This window comes from Dreissena polymorpha, chromosome 3 (genome assembly GCF_020536995.1).
Source record: "Dreissena polymorpha isolate Duluth1 chromosome 3, UMN_Dpol_1.0, whole genome shotgun sequence".
Lineage (NCBI taxonomy): Eukaryota > Metazoa > Mollusca > Bivalvia > Myida > Dreissenidae > Dreissena > Dreissena polymorpha.
Window position 1 is genome coordinate 19442686 of NC_068357.1, and position 17007 is coordinate 19459692.

The 17007-nt window shown below is 37.0% G+C and overlaps 1 protein-coding gene and 1 long non-coding RNA gene across 4 annotated transcripts; one reads left to right on the forward strand and one right to left on the reverse strand.

The window, feature by feature from the left end:
- Positions 1-7190: 7190 nt before the first annotated feature.
- Positions 7191-14700, reverse strand: LOC127873204 (prostaglandin reductase 2-like). 3 transcript variants are annotated; one of them, XM_052416962.1, is made up of 8 exons: positions 14529-14700; positions 13820-13938; positions 12661-12870; positions 12149-12316; positions 11387-11596; positions 9255-9376; positions 7908-7995; positions 7191-7381 (listed from the first exon to the last, which is right to left on the reverse strand). In XM_052416962.1, exons 1-8 carry the CDS (start codon positions 14629-14631, stop codon positions 7238-7240), a joined length of 1164 nt encoding a protein of 387 aa, XP_052272922.1. In that variant the 5' UTR covers positions 14632-14700; the 3' UTR covers positions 7191-7237. The 3 variants fall into 3 exon arrangements, with proteins under 3 accessions (XP_052272922.1, XP_052272923.1, XP_052272924.1); XM_052416963.1 differs by lacking the exon at positions 11387-11596; XM_052416964.1 differs by lacking the exon at positions 13820-13938 and having other exon boundaries at positions 14529-14646.
- A 54-nt stretch (positions 14701-14754) lies between these two features.
- On the forward strand, positions 14755-16521 carry LOC127873207 (uncharacterized). The gene is made up of 2 exons (XR_008046052.1): positions 14755-14903; positions 16181-16521. It is a non-coding gene; the product is annotated as an uncharacterized LOC127873207 (long non-coding RNA).
- The last annotated feature ends 486 nt before the right edge of the window (positions 16522-17007 follow it).

The window sequence follows — 17007 nt, forward strand, 5'->3', positions numbered from 1 at the left end:
AGTAGTAGTAGTAGTAGTAGTAGCAGCAGCAGCAGCAGCAGCAGCAGCAGCAGTAGCAGTAGCAGGAGTAGTAGTAGTAGTAGTAGTAGTAGTAGTAGTAGCAGCAGCAGCAGCAGCAGAAGCAGCAACGACAGCAGCAGCAGCAGTAGCAGTAGCAGCAGCAGTAGAAGTAGTAGTAGTAGTAGTAGTAGTAGTAGTAGTAGTAGTAGTAGTAGTAGTAGTAGTAGTAGTAGTAGTAGTAGTAGTAGTAGTAGTAGTAGCAGTAGTAGTAGTAGAAGTCACTATTATTTTGATATAATTTAATCATGCGTTTTCCCACGCGGCCTGTGATAGGTATATATTTGGAAGCAATATATGGCGATCTTTTTGAGATTTTATAAAATGATGTAACACATTTTTCTGGATTCGGTAATTTTGTATCACCGCGAATTTGAACCAGTATTACATTGTACATTGTAAATACAGTGATGTCGAGTATTCACCAGCCCAAGCCTTTGTAAGGTCATCAATATAATAAAGTAAACAATAGGTATGGTATTTAATAATTTGATTTGTGTCCACTACATTACGTTTATCAATTGTAGAATAGGCAATAGTCGCAAACACACATTTTTTTCAAGTAACGGCTTACGTGTCATTTAGTACCTTTCGACCAAAATAAATGATTTTTCAATTGTTAGCAAACTTAAACTAACGTAGTCATTACATTCTTTGCGCATATTATGCTACAGTACATTTTGATATAGTACATAGCAAAACCCCTCATATGTTCATAAATATGTACGAATAGTTTACGAGATTATAATTATGTTAAAAATAAATATACAGTTCAAATATTATTTAAAAAAAAATGTGTTTATCCAATCATTGAATGATTGTAAGAAGGATGTAACAATAAGATTATAAATGTTAAACCATTGTTAAACGAATACGGATTTGCATATTTTTTTAAATGCCAATAGAACTAAGATTCATACTTTTGCAACTAAATTCAATTGCAGAATTCAACAGGAATGATTTTGTAATATGAATATACATGTATATGTCATATGATAGAAATGTATAACAAAAAAACTTCTCTTCATTATAAATACTAATGAGATGTATTACGTAAGAGTCTACGTTTGTACTAAGTAAAATTTAAGGCCAACCCTTGAGAATTCAGCACGGAACAAAGGCGGAAGATTCGCACGCAACAATATCCCTCGTGTAGAACGTTAATGCGTTTGTTGTAATCAGCGGGACATAGAGGATAATATCCATTTCATGTGTTTGTGTTCATGCTTCCATTTACTGCAAAAAAAAATACATTAAACACATTTATTACATGAATCCAACTGTTGTTAAGTTCAATAGTTTATTGACATCAACATGTACATTTGAAATTATTACTGTAAGTACATACATCCACGGAGCCTTCCATATACGAAATAAGATTATAAATGAGCCTTGCTCTGTGAAAAGGGGGTTTAATGCATTTGCGAAAAGTGTCTTCTCAGACACGGACTGCACAGGCTAATCAGGAACGACACTTTCCGCATTAACTTGATTTTTGCTATGATGAGACTTTCTTGAAACGAAACATATCATAAAAGCGGACTGCAAAGGCTAATCTGGGACGACACTTTACGCACATGCATTAAAACTCCTTTTCACAGAGCACGGCCCAAAACCATGTACCACATACTAAAAGTTCATAGTTTTCTGTACTTTCTTTAAAATAGGTCTATGTCATTGATATGATGTGAATTATTTTATTTCGATTGCGTTTAATCAAATTGATATTATATATACGGTAGTAAGTGAAAAGTAATAGTTTATGCTCAACTACTGACTCGCGTGACATTACTTTATTTAAAATTGTATGCACGAACGGCGAAGAACAAATGTCTTAATAAATTGTCTGTTCTGTTTAATAAAGCTTTAACAATTAATGTGCAATATTCGTCGAACATATCTCGGTATTTTTAGCGTTCAATAGTTATATGTATTGAAAAGTTGTCATTGATTATTTATTGATATAAAAAGCTTTATGGTTACAAATACTAGCTACCAGAGAACCGAAATAACTGAACAGATCCTACGCGTCTACGATAGCTATACTTATTTATTTTTGTTTTAGAAAATTAGAGAAAAACACATACAAAGTTAAATATTTCGAGTCCAATCATTTTCTTGACGTTGACAAGTTTGTTGAGTGTGATTGATTAAAGAAATCAACTATTCACGTATTTTTAGTTAGTTTTTGTATTTTTAAACGTTTTAAAAAGTATTTCAGTCATATCATGGCGTTCAGCTAACAAACTAACACTGTACCTGGTCTACAAATACTAGGCGTACATAATTATGCCAGTAACTAACAACTGCATTACTTGCATCAGAGAAAGAAGGAGAATGGTTGTAGAGGATTTCATGATCGATCCCTAAACGAGTTATTTAGTCGGGCCGGGGATCAAACACGTCATTCCAGCGCTCTACAAACTGAGGAAGCCGGTCCTTTCAACTATTCATATCGTTCACATCGTTACAATAAGTATGTGTCTCAGCAATTTAGGCTCTATATTACACGACTATGCTCTGATGGTGCTGACCGTGTCGTCTTCATATACTTTTATACGGAACGAGGCAACACTAATCTAAACTGTCCATATCAAGTGCGAGTGTTTGAGGATGCAAGGTTAAGTTAGTAGACCATGTGAGAGATCTTGGTGTGAAAATGACCAACACTCTAAACCTTGACCTTCACATCACGAAGAAGTGTCAAATTGCCCAAATGCAATTGCGTAATTTAAAAGCCATACGCAGGCATTTGACACAGAAGTCAGCGGAGGTGTTATTGCATGGTCAAGTACACTCCCATATTGATTTTTGCAATGGTCTATTCACCGACCTACCAGCTTACCATATTCAAAAGTTTCAGCGGACTCAAAATCATGCCCAAAGAGTGGTCCTGAATGCGTCATTCGATCAACCAAGTGCTGAACTCTTGAAACAACTCCACTGGCTACCAGTAAAATCAAGAATCATGTACAAAGTCCTGGTTATGGTCTTTCGTGTTCTCCATGGTTATGCTCCTGGTTACTTGTAAGACATTTTGTCCCAGCAAGTAGTCGGTATAGACTTCGATCCCAAAGTGACTGTAATCTTGTTATTCCCAGGAGGCGAACTCAGATGGCGGATAGATCTTTAGCTGTTGTTGGTCCGAAGTGGTGGAACAATCTACCAAGTCACTTAAAAATCATTGACAATGAGGGCTGTTTTAGATCAAGACATAAAACTCATTTCTTCAATCTTTTTCACGGATAACCAATGTGCAGTGTTTGTGAAGCGCAATATAACATTTCTATAATAATTTTTGCGCTATATAAGTGACATGTATTTGTATTTGTATATACTTTAAGGATTGGGCTCGACTGCTAAATGGCGAACAATAGGTTACTCCCCTATAGTTGACTTTTATATAAGGTGAGGCTCAGAATAAAAGAACGGCGAGGCTTTGTTTATGCCGAGCCTGATATAGATATCTACTACATAACGAAAGGGCAGTAAACTGTTGTTCTGCTTATCATATGTCTACGGCTCCATTTAAAGAAATAATGAACTAAAATCGATACGACGCTAAATGTTAATCTAGAATAAATATGATATATGACGCTTGGGCACTTGCGCTATTATTTGTAAAATAGTATTATGTTTTTTTTTGTCTTAAATATATTACATTTTGGTATAGTGTGTTTGTTTTCTCTCAACTGATTCTATTTTACCCAAACTAATGATTTTATAGTTGATTCCGAATAAATTGACACACATTCAAGCATTGACTCCTATAAATGCCGTTGACTTGGTTTAAACATTTATCAGGCACATTTTAATCAGGAAGAAATCAATGTAGTTATGTGACTACAGGTTCGTGCCCCCCATATATTTAAATGCACATGTACCCGATATATGTATCTAGATGTTTTGAAAATCATGAAAAATATTGCAAAACAATATCAGTGTTTTGTGTTACAATATCGGAACTGCTTTACTGTCTGATCGGCTAAAACGACTGTGTATAGAATTTTACATTAGACTGCTGAACTCATCATAACTCACTATGAATCTTCACAGACCACAACCAACAAATGACGTGAATGAAATACTCAGGAACATGGAAATCGGGCATTCTTCATAAATTAAACCCAACAAAACCTTTATTGGTTAACTTTGGAGTCTACATTAGTTAAAATAACCCTTTGGGTGAAATTGATCTTATTAAACTTTCAGTGAGCAGGTGAAAGAAAAAATGTTTAATGTCAACATGTACCAAACGTTAAGGTCTGACGTAACCGTGGGTAATTTTGTTGACAGCTCTATGGGAAACATTGAAAACTAATTAAAAATAAATCAAGTAAAGCAGTGCAAAAATAGTAAAATACAGCCGTTAAAATATTACCAAAACGATAAATTGGGTCTACATATGTATCTACACATATGGACAAAATTAAAGCAAAAACCGCCGTTGGTGGATTCGAACCTACATCGGAGTCTCATGTCATACAATGTTTAATGCATCTGTCTGTAACCACTCCACTAAAAAGGAATAACTCGCCCTTGAGTCGGACGGGTTATCGGTTTGAGTCTATAATAAAAAGCTTTGTGATCAAAACCGGGACTCAGATTGTGCAGGCTTTTACTATCATATCATATGAATATATTTTACAAATAATTATTTGATTCCCAGCTTATGTTAATTGAAAAAAGTTGAATAACAATGCCCAATGAATTCGCCCATGAGTCGGACACATTCGCCCTTAACAAGGATGCAGATTTGTATTTAGCATTAATTTGGTTATCTATTCCCTATATTTATAAAAATGCAAATTGCACAGTATAAGCAATGTGTTGATTTTATAAATTTATTTTTTGTCAACATGTTGACAAAAATAAGTTACAAAAAGAGGAAAAATGACATGGTCACTTGTAGTGTCTATCCGACCTTTACATATAAGTTCATCCTGTTAAACAGATGTGATCAATAATGACCCATACTTCAATAAGATACTTGCAAAATCATGTTGTATTATTCATTATATGTTTGCATATATATATAACACAAAAAGCTGTAAAGTTTACGTGAATAAAATATGTTCTGTTTTGTTCTGTTCTTTACAACAAATGAACCATTTGTAGCGCTGGGGCTGACCACGAAAAGTAAAGACTTACAAAAATAAAACATTGTGTGATTTTTGTTGTTTGTGAGCTATGGGATTCTTTGTAGATTGAGACATGTTAATTGGAATGAATATGTGGTTAATTCTCATCCGTATGCCTCTGACATTATTTAAATTCGTGTTCGCCATAAGGGAGAATACCGTTCGCCTCAAGGGCTAATTGAGGTGTAATTCATTTTTTACTGTAATACCTATACAATAGAGCAAACCACTGAAGATAACCTTTTATTAATATAGAATAAGGTTATGTTTTCAATATAAAGTCATTTGTGAATGCTGGCAGGATTTTATTAGCCTTAACCTATTTGTTTTTGATATTCTATTTCATTGAAAGCCTAAGGCTTATTTGAAACGCTCTCGAGCCCGTTTCCTGGGACTAGAACCAGTACTTGGTGTCTGTGGGGGATATCAAATGAACGCTCCCAATGTAGTGATTGAACCCGTGACATCGCGATCGATAGGCAGACAACATATCCACTACACCGCTGCGACCCATATAGACTCATATAGGACATGATTTGACCAAACTTGGTGGAGCATGTTACATAAGACATACTAAACATCCGGTCCTTGCGGTTTCAGATGATTTATTTTAAAGCTTATTATATACAAGGAAACAAAAACAGGAAGGAATAATTGTAACCTCACGAGCATGATTTTAAAAACTTTGGTAGAGGTAGAGAACCACCATACCATACTTACGTTGACCCTTGCAATTTTAGAGATTAAGATGTTTCTTATTATATACATTCAATAACTAATACAAAGATGGAGTGTTCCCTGTGATTCACGGCCTATGGAAAGTAATCTTATCAAGCGAGCGGGATAAATCTATACGGAAGATAAAGCGTCTGCTTTGCGTTAATTTAGCTTCATAATTAAAAGTAATTTAATCAAATATGAGGTAAAGCATCGTCACCATATTTCAGAAGACACGTATGTTTTGGAAAACATGTTTTTATTTAGTTGTATCATATAAAGTAATGATAAACATGCTTGTATTTACACAGATGAATTCACACGAACACCGGATAGTACGAAGAAACATACCTTTCTTCGGTTATCCTTAATGCATAGTTTTCCAACTTAAGTCCATCACATAAATTGCTACGAAGTCCGCACAGGCTAGTCAGGGACGACACTTTCCGCTTTTATGCCATTTTTCGTTTAAACAAAGTCTCTTCTTAGCAAGCATTCTATTTAGGCGGAAAGTGTCGTCCCTGATTAGCCTGTGCGGACACCACATACTAATATGGGACAACACTTTACGCACATCAATTATGCCCAGTTTTCTCAGAACGCGACTCGATTAAGTATGTCTTGTTTGAATTTACTGTTATCTGGCCGTTGGGCCTATGCAGAGGATAAAGTTGCACTGTGCATCAAAAATCTGTTGAAAGACGCAGTGCAGGTTGGTTTAGTAGAACCATGGAGATGCTCATAGTTCAGCTTGAAATAATAATGATACATTTTTCTAACATGTGCACTCACATATAATATATTTAGTTATTTTTAGTTTAAACCTATTTATTTTAGCTCGATCGCATCGGAAGCTTCAGTCTTATAGAAACGCTCTCGAGTCCGTTTCCTGGGCCTATAACCAGTACTTGGTGTCTTTGGGGAAGATCTAAAGAACGCTCCCCGAGTGGAGATCGAACATGTGACCATCCGATCGCTAGGCGGACACCTTGTCCATTTATCCATGAACTTGATAAATCCATTTTTGTAATATATATAACACACTGTTTCGGTGTTCAACAACTAATTTCTGTTAAGAATATTTATAAATAAAAAGATATTGTATCTTGTGTATTAATTTAATTGTCAATATACGGATCAAATTGTTTTATTACATTAAGTGTAGATGAAAATTGTTAATACAATTTATAAATGCCATTTTAACCTTTATGAACAAACAACATCATTATATGAAACCATGTCGTTCTAATATTATAATATGCATTTTTAATGAACAAAACATATCTGTACAACAAGTATATACATCATATGTAACAAAATAGCTATTGATCTGGGGATTCGACAAAACGTTCTCGCCATGACACGCTGACGATCTGTTTGCCAACATGCGTCTGCCGAACACTGGTAATCATGTCAACAAACGCCTGGGGCGCGGACTTTAGGCCCTCGTGCACGAATTCTGGAACCTTAAAGGAAATATCAACAACATCCGACATCGTGTTCAGCATTTAATGTCAAAAGAAATGATTCGAAATTCGTTGTATCGGAGTGGGTTTTTTAAGCTTGGGTGAAAAAACTTGGGTGCCTTTGTCAAGAAAACTTGACTGAACGTCCGTTAAAACATTTGACCAGCAATAGGATACATTTAAATGTGTGTTATTGTAAACAAAACAGAAAATCCTATGAGCATTTATAAAATTTTTATATTAATGTGTAAGACTTAGGACACATTTTTATTTTAGTCAAAATTTGGGGGTAAATCGCTTCACCCAATTAGAACGATTCGACTGCTAAGAATACAACTTGATACGTTTGCTGGGATAAAAATCCTTTTAAACCTTGACAAAAACATATCTGACACACTTTTGAATGTGTATGCTTTTGACAATAAATGTTTTACATATATGAACATTCAAAAAGCTATTTCTCCAATATAATATGTTCTATATATTTCGTCGTGTGACACAATACGCGTGAATTGACTGAACCGACCTTTAGTTTGCCTTCTGAGTACCATAGTTGTAGTTGTCGTAGAGCGTCGGTAAATTGATCTTCATACGCCAACACTAAAAACCGCTCCCTGAATGCACAAGGGGATAGCGTTTGATATGCGCCTCTTCCAGTAAAAACGGGGCTAAATGCATGTGCGATGTGCAGCTCGCACAGGCTAATCAGGAACGACACTTTCCACATATACTGGATTTTCGCTAAGAAGAGACTTCATTTAAACGAAAAACTCCATAAAGCGGAACGAGACGTACGAAATAAGCCTGTGTGGACATGCCTTTAGTCCAGTTTTCCCAGAACGAGGCTCATTTTAGTCCACACCAAAAAGCCGTTCCAACCTGAAAACGCTCTTTTTGTTATCAGGTGTAGAACAAATACTTATAAATCTAAGATTATACGCGTGTACTAGTGCAGTTAACAAAAGTTTTATGCTGAGTAATAAGAACATGAACATCTAAATGTTATTTTAGCGTTTGTGATGTTTCACGTGTATTTATTGTTAAAATTTCGCACGTTAGCGGTGCACATTTCGAGGTCTTTGGCCGTTGGTCTGGCATTACCAAATACATTGTGTTGCATGATGTAGTAGGTTTTTTTGCGTTACGAACATGAACATCCCTAATTTGCAATCGGTAAACCTAGACGTATATCCTCAAAACGTGTGTTATGACCGACATGATAAATTGTTTATAGCAAATCGTCTCATGAATAATGTTTTGTTGAGGTTGTAGCGCGTTATGTAATGAGGTCGTAGTGGCCCAATATTCTCTGGCACCAAGAATGGGTTTTCCCAGGCAACGGCTCAAAAGTCTCTCAAAATGTCTGAGGATATCGACAGTCGATCTTATATATATATAGGATCTGGCATGAGTTGTCATATCATACCATACTTTATTAAACGAGTTCAAGAATTGTGTTAGTAAGCGAGCCTTTGGCGAGCTTACTAACGAATTTCCTGGACGAGTTTAATAAAATATGGTATGATATGACAACGAGTGTCAGATCTTTTTTATCAAATGCTTTTAAATGAGAAAATTAAATAAATATTTACGCAAACATAATGATAAATCCCGAATGTTGTTTACATTTCGTGACGTCATTTGACGTTGCAACGTCATTTCAGCAAAATAACAAAATGCGATTGGTCAATAAACGAAAACTAAGCCAATGAAAACGCTTAAAAATGTTGTATTACACATGTGAAATTAAAAAAAAAATGCAATGGTTGTATTCCATGTGAAACAGGGTATAATATGTGATAAAAAAACTTAAATACTAGTATTATTTTACACTTGACACTGAATTACCACGTTCTGCATAATTCGTGTGTACCTGGTTATGTTTCGTTCCGCCAGGATTGACTGTATCTCCTCAGAGATAGGTGGTGGATAGGGCAGATCCTTGTTGTACACCGCGATCTGTCCACACAGGATCACACGGGAGTTCGGTGACATCTAAAGTAAGAAAACAATTGAAGCACTCCATGATCATTTGAACATGTTATACTCTCATTCTGTTTTATCACCCATGCAATGCAAACTATAAGTCTATATTTGCAAAGCCGTGCAAGAGATTCTTGTGTTTTGAAGTGGTAACCTTAATTAACCCATTTATGCCTAGTGGACTCTCCCATCCTTCTAAATTGGATCAAATTTATTTCCAAAATTAGGAATGTCTAGTATATTTATTTCTATATTTAGATTATTTCTTACAGAAATTCCTTTAAGCAAACAGCGCAGACCCAGATGAGACGCGGCATCATGCGGCGTCTCATCTGGGTCTACGCTGTTTGCCAAGGCCTTTTTTCTAGACGCTAGGCATAAATGGGTTTAAAGCAAGCGTTATTGACTCGATAATTCTGGAAATCATCTGACTTACATTAAATCAAACAAGTCTTGAGTGGGCACTCGGGATACTAAGAAACGAAAACCATGAATGCTAAACTATTGACCTTAAATAAGCATGAACCGGCATGACTGAATCATGCCTTCTACAAATCGCCTCAATGACCTTAATATAGAAGCCAAGTTTCATGAATATCTTTCAAATTGTAATGGAGATATGATGGATCGGACACGAAAATAGGGGTTAAAACTGTTGTCCTTAAATATTAATCTTGAACCTAATTCAGTGTGGCTGACTCGTGCCTCTTGCACTGTTGCACAATGTCTCAATTACCATAGCGGACACAAGCAGGTAGGCTCCATCCTTTGACCTTAAAATACGACCTTGACACAGATTCGCCATGGCTGACTCGTGCCTTCTGTACATCGCCTTTATAACCTCAATATTGCAGTCGAGTTTCATAAATATACTTCAATAGGTATTTGAGGTATGGAAACGCTTAAACTTTTGACCTTAAAATAAGACTTTGGCTTTAAGCCAGCGAGACTGACTCATACCTCGAACCTGTTAGCAAAGTACGACCTTTAGCACGAACAAGCGTGACTGAATCATGTGTTCTGCACATCGTCTAAATGACCTAACACTAAGCCAAGTGTTTCCATACATTTTTTCAAAGGGTTTAGGAGATATGAAGCGTACACGAAAATGGATGCTCAAACCTTTGACCTTGACGTAAGACTTTAACTTTGAGCCGGCGTAATTAACTCATGTCTTCAGCACATTGACTGAATGCAACGAACATTTGACGCAAGTTTAATGAAAATCTGTTACGGTAATAGGGTATATGAGATATGGAGCTGACACGAAAGTGCCATTAGGGACAGACTGACGGATATACTGACCTACAGATGGACGGACGCAAGACATTTGCGGCGTTGCATTTAAAATAAAATAAATTGGTGTACGCATAAAAGCAGGAATATTAGCTGGTCAGAAAACAAGCTGTGAAGTATTCAGTGTTCATTTTAATACCAAAATCTACATGATCATTTGCTTTAAACAACAACCAAAGATCTAGTAAGTATTGTGTTTTAACACAATACCACAGTCAAAAGGTTCATTTGGGGAAAAATGCTAACAATGTATAAGTTAAGTGCTACAAAACACAAAAATATAGCAGATTTTTTAAAATTCCAGTTTAGAATTTGCAACAACGTTGACAGAGGCTGCAACATGATTTTATTCGTCTGTGCGTTGTAAAATATGAACACATTTGACGTTTCCTTTTCAAACCGTAAATAAACCTTTATGAATAAAGTTGAAGATATACAACCACGTTGATAAACTGTCACAACACTTGCTACATATAAAGTCTTGCTCTAAGAAAACCGGGCATAATGCATGAGCGGAGAGTGTCATCCAAGATTAGCATGTGCAGTCCGCACAGACTCATCAGGGACAACACTTTCCGCCTTAACTGGATTTAAGCAAAGAAGAGACTTACTTTAAACGTAAAATACCGTACAAGTGTATTGTGTCGTCTCTGATTAGCCTGTGCGGACTGCACAGGCTATTCTGGGACGACACTTTACGCATATGCCTAGTAGACCAACACTTACCAGTCGGATGACGCAGTCGCTTACATCTCCACCGACGTTGTCAAAGTAACAGTTAATACCTTCCGGACACGCCCGTGAAAGCCTGTCCGCGAAGTGTTCGGATTTATAATTGACCGCTGAGTCGAAGCCCAAATGGCTCTCAAGGTATCGGCATTTCTCGTCCGAGCCGCAAATGCCGACCACCCTGGCGGCGCCATGAAGCCGGGCGATCTGGGCATACAGGCAGAGTCACCAGGTCAACGCAAACAAGAATTGATGGTAATATAGGAGTGTCAACACAGACAACAGTTGATGGTTACCGGTACATAGTGGTTCCCATCAAGGTTATCAATGAATGTGAATATAAGAAGAGTGCTGTGGAAGACAATAAGCAGTAACTTTTACAAAATGCATCAGACGCTCATTCAAAAATTTCACGACCATGACGCGGCAGTAACAGTGACGACACGGTTGACTAGCGGTATCCATTACGTTTTCTGACGATCTGGAAACGTCTAAGAAGGCAAATTTCCAGTTAAATAATTGATCCTCTGTTGCTTTGGGAAAAAGGGGTTAAATGCAAGTGCCTATAGTGTCGTGCATTAGACGCGCGTTTGATAAATTAACGGCCGTTACGCGACACTATCAGCGGCGATACGGTTGATCATCGAACTTGACTACCGGTATCCAATACGTTTTGTAACGATCGGATGGCCACTATAATATAGGAGCGTCTTAAACGGCCAATTTCAAGCAAAGCACAAACAAACTAAAGAATTTAACCTGTCCAGCCAAGTTGCCGCATGCCCCCGCTGCTCCGCTGACAACGAACGTTTGTTTCGTATCAGCCGAAAGTTGACCCCTCTCCTTGACCCCGAGGTATGACGTCAGCCCGGTGATTCCAAACAGCGAAAGAACTAGCTGAGGTTTGTATTTGAGTGAATCGTCAAGCTGCAAGTATCGCCAAGTAAAAACAACAACGAACTTTTTTTTTATCTCATATTGACATTTTCAATATGATATCAAAAGCACAAACGAGTGGACTGTGGTAATTTCGTTCAATGCGTGGTACGGGCAGATGGAATTCCGAAGACAAAGACTTCTGTTCATCTCCAGTAAAAAGGAAGCGTACAATAATAATTTTGCACATTTAAGCCACCGGTGCTTGTGTTCAGTGTAAGTCGATTCACTTATTTAATAACTCCCTAAACGAATTTCATAACGACACACCATGTATTGACAACATCCCAAAACGAGTACTGTATATACGAGTACAGCCTTTGAGTGACATTTACCTTGTACAATGGAAACAATGCACTGTCAACGCGGGTGTTGAACCTTTCCACCCACGGCCAGTTCATCAAGGCCTGTACCATGTCGCCGACGGCAAAAGATGCGGAACAACTCGCGGTAACCACGCCGACACCGCCAAGTCCAAGCACGGGCTCACCGACCGTCCATTCCTTCATGTAGTCTACGCCTGTGCTATCGTTCATTCGACATCTCTGTAATGGTAACGACAGTGAGCGTCATTACGACAGGGAATGATGTTTAATTAAATAATTCGATGTATTTGACAAAATAAAGCATTATTACACGAATTAAGTTTTTCGGCAGCAATACAAAAACAACAAACACATCGTGCTTGGTAATTTGGGAACATTTTTTTGTTGCAAGAGTTTAAGTTCGAATCAATGTTATACCAGTATAAATAGTGTTTAAATGTGAAACGTAAGTCATCACATCCTTAATAAAATGTCTCAATTTAGTAAAGATGCAAGACTATATGCGCGCCCGCGCGTGGGGGCTCATAATCAACTATGCATATGAGAGTTACGAATATGATCAAAATGCTTTTACCTTCTTCTTCTACCATTATCGAGGTAATGGAGCTTCACTAACGCCTAAAGCGCGTATTAATTAAACAAGAGCACCGCATAACGGGTGCCAACGCTCGGCTGCGGTTGCAGGTTTGAATAAATGAAATAGAGGTCACAGTGGCCTTGACCTTTGGCCTGGTGACCCAAAAATGGGTGTGGCGTGTATTACTCATCAAGGTGCATATACCTATGAAGTTTCAAAGTTGTAGGTGAAAGCACTTTGATTTTAGAGCCAATGTTAAGGTTTTAGCACGACGCCTACGACGGACGGCGGACGACACGACACGACGAGCTGGCTATGACAATACCTCGGGTTTTCTCCGAAAACAGTCGAGGTAAATAAATGACGCATTATGTGTTAACGCCATGGATGCATTAGAGCCTGTGCAGTCTGAGGGACGACATTTTCTCTTGTTAGCGAAAATCCAGTTTAGGCTCAAAGTGTCGTCCCAGATTAGCATGTACGGACTACACATGCTAATCCGAGACAACACTTTACGCACAGTCAATAAGCCCAGTTTTCACAGAGCGCGACTCTTTAATTTTGTTAATTAATCTCGTGTCTAGTACTGACAAGTGCTGGATCCAGGGACAGAAACAGTGAGTTGATGGTCAGCTCACCCTGCCCGGGAGGGTCGGGCACGCTGCAAGCCTCGCACTGGAAATTGCTAACCATCGGAGCGTTGTCCGCGCCTGAATATTTGTGATAGCTGACTGACTTAAGTATTCATGTAGAATACACCTTGAGTCTTTTCTTACACAAAACTTTTCACAATTTCCACGTGCAAAAAGATGAACTCATATACCAACCCCACTGGCTTTAGCATCCAATCGTCACGGATGAACTATTTTAAATTGAACGTGCACAAAATTTAGTCAAATAATCACAATTACATTTTTTTAATAAAAATCTTTACTTACATCAGAGAATCAGATATTCAAGTTTGTAAAGTGTTGCGTTTGAAAATTAATTAGATGAGCTTAAACGTTAAGTTAAAGTTAAAGGCTACAGACTACAACTAGTGATGAAAGTACAAATATTTGCTTAAAATTTTCAAAAGCACGCGAATACTTGCACTTATTTTTGTCTGTTGAGCCACAACGTATACAGTGTGTTACGAGCAAAGGGAAACTAACCATACTAGATTGTTTCGACGTTCTTAATTTCGACCCATTCATACAGCATCTAATTCATTACAATAATTCCATTAACAATATGTCTTGTTTGAACAAAGTTTTCAAACTTGCAATTGTTATGTTTACATATTATTGCATAATCCTACCTGGTCTAGATTTGAAAATTACTCTTGCGTTGCTCATTGTCGGGAAAAACTTATACCGGTAGTCTTCTATACCGGCGAATACTACTGTCCGGAAATTACTCATAAATCAGAACTCTCCTATTTGGAGATAAATATACATGTACTTAGTTTTGAAATTGAAACAAAACATGGCTGGAGATGTGACGCATAGTATTCAAGTGAGCATTCACTGGCGTGAAAATTCGAACAAAACCTTCACAGAAAAGTGTGTATCTGGTAAAAAGTTGTCGGATCATGTTAAGGTCATGCAGGAACAAGTAAATTCATTTCTGACACAGCTAGTCGAAGAGGAAAAGAAGTCAACCACAGCTGTTAAAAGAAATCAAGAGGATGATGGTATTGTGATCATTACCTTAGTTCTTCTTGAATGCTCTGAGCTTTTATGAGTACATACGTACAGCTCCCAGGAACCGGAGAGTCAATAGCTGGGAGTTGGATTATTGCAACTAATCATTACCTCTAATGGTCTAGTTGACAGATAGAATAGTGTATTTGATGCTTGTCTATTCACTGGAAGACTGGATTACTTGAGGCATTTGTCTATTTACTGGTAGTGGTAGAATAATTAATGTGTGGAAGTTTTCTATTCACGTGTAGACTAGTTTACTTGAAACATTTGTCTATTCAATGGTAGACTAGTTAACTTGAGGCATTGTCTATTCACGTGTAGACTCGTTTATTTCAGGCAGTTTTTTATTCACTGGTAGACTAGTTTACCTGAAATATTTTTCTATTAGCTAGACTATGGTTAGTTTATTCAAGGCGTGCGTTAGTTTACTCAATGCATGTGTCAATGCCTTCAAACATGACTATTAAACCATATATTTAACTGACATTTCATATGATCTTCTAAACAGTCACACTATCAAAGACTACACTTTAATTTCATAAAATGTTATAATTTTGATAGCTATTTGTAAAGTATTATAGAGACTTGTGTCTTGTGAGTTTTTGCCCTGTCTGTTGGTTGGTTGGTCTGTTGGTTTGCGCCAACTTTAACATTTGCAATACATTTTGCAATATTGAAGATAGCAACTTGATATTTGGCATGCATATGTATCTCATGGAGCTGCAAATTTTGAGTGGTGAAAGGTCAAGCTCAAGGTCATCCTTCAAGGTCAAATATATGGGTCAAAATCGCTCATTTAATGTACACTTGCAATATTTCAATATTCAAGATAGCAACTTGATATTTGGCATGCAGGTGTATCTCATGGAGCTGCACATTTTGAGTGGTGAAAGGTCAAGGTTATCCTTCAAGGTCTGAGGTGAAATATATGTGGCCAAAATCGCTCATTTGATTAGTACTTTTGCAATATTGAAGATAGCAACTTGATATTTGGCATGCATGTGTATCTCATGGTGCTGCACATTTTGTGTGGTGAAAGGTCAAGGTCATCCTTCAAGGTCAAATATATTGGTCAAAATTGCTCATGTAATGTCACTTCTGCAATATTGAAGCTAGCAATTTTATATTTGACATGCATGTGTATCTTATGGAGCTGCACATTTTGAGTGGTGAAGGGTCAAGGTCATCCTTCAAGGTCAAACGTCTTATACGGGGACATTGTGTTTCACAAACACATCTTGTTTATTTTACAATTGTATTTCAGTGGAGTCAGATGAAGAGGATGATGATGATGTTGAAGAGCCTCCGGTGAAACAGCCCAAGACATGACTTGCTCGTTGTAAATGTGAGAATGGTGTATAAACTGAAAACTGTACAGTTGTGAGAAAGCAGAATAAAAAGTGTTTACTTTATTGTGACTCTTGGTCGCTTGATTAATGTGTTTGGAACTTATGGTTTACTTGTACATTTTTTAATGTAGTTTTGTTCTGTTAAATGTTTCAACATGAGCATGTGTTATAGCCCATAAAAGAGTGTAGTTATTTGTGAACATTGCAATAGCCTATGGTAGTCCAGTATTCACACTGGAATAAAGTTTAAACCTAATATTGCTTGCTTTTCCTGTTGCAATTTCCTTTAAGTTTGAAGTTTCAGTGTTCAACAGTATTTCAGTCTGTGACGGCAGTCAATTCCCGACTCACTTTTCATGGGAAAGCTAGGTGAGCAGTCTAAGTGCACATACTTAAGGTCTTAAGCCAGTGACAAATAAATGCCCTTCTTAAAGAACTTGTTTTAATATGTAACTGATAGTAATCGTAAACAAACTATATCATTTGTAATTGTTTCAAATTATTATTATAACATGGAAAAGGATAAAAAGAGCCTTCCCTGGGGCTCAAACGTTCAAGAAGCAAAAGCTTCCTCTACACAGCATAGGCTTTTAATTATAGAAGTTAGTTTACACACTAAACATTATTCACATTTTGCTTAACAATTGCCTAAAAGTGTTACATAAATACACTTTAACTTCCCATTTCAATTGATTGTTATCAATAAGCAAACAAATGTCTTTAAAAAATAGTAATAAGGAGA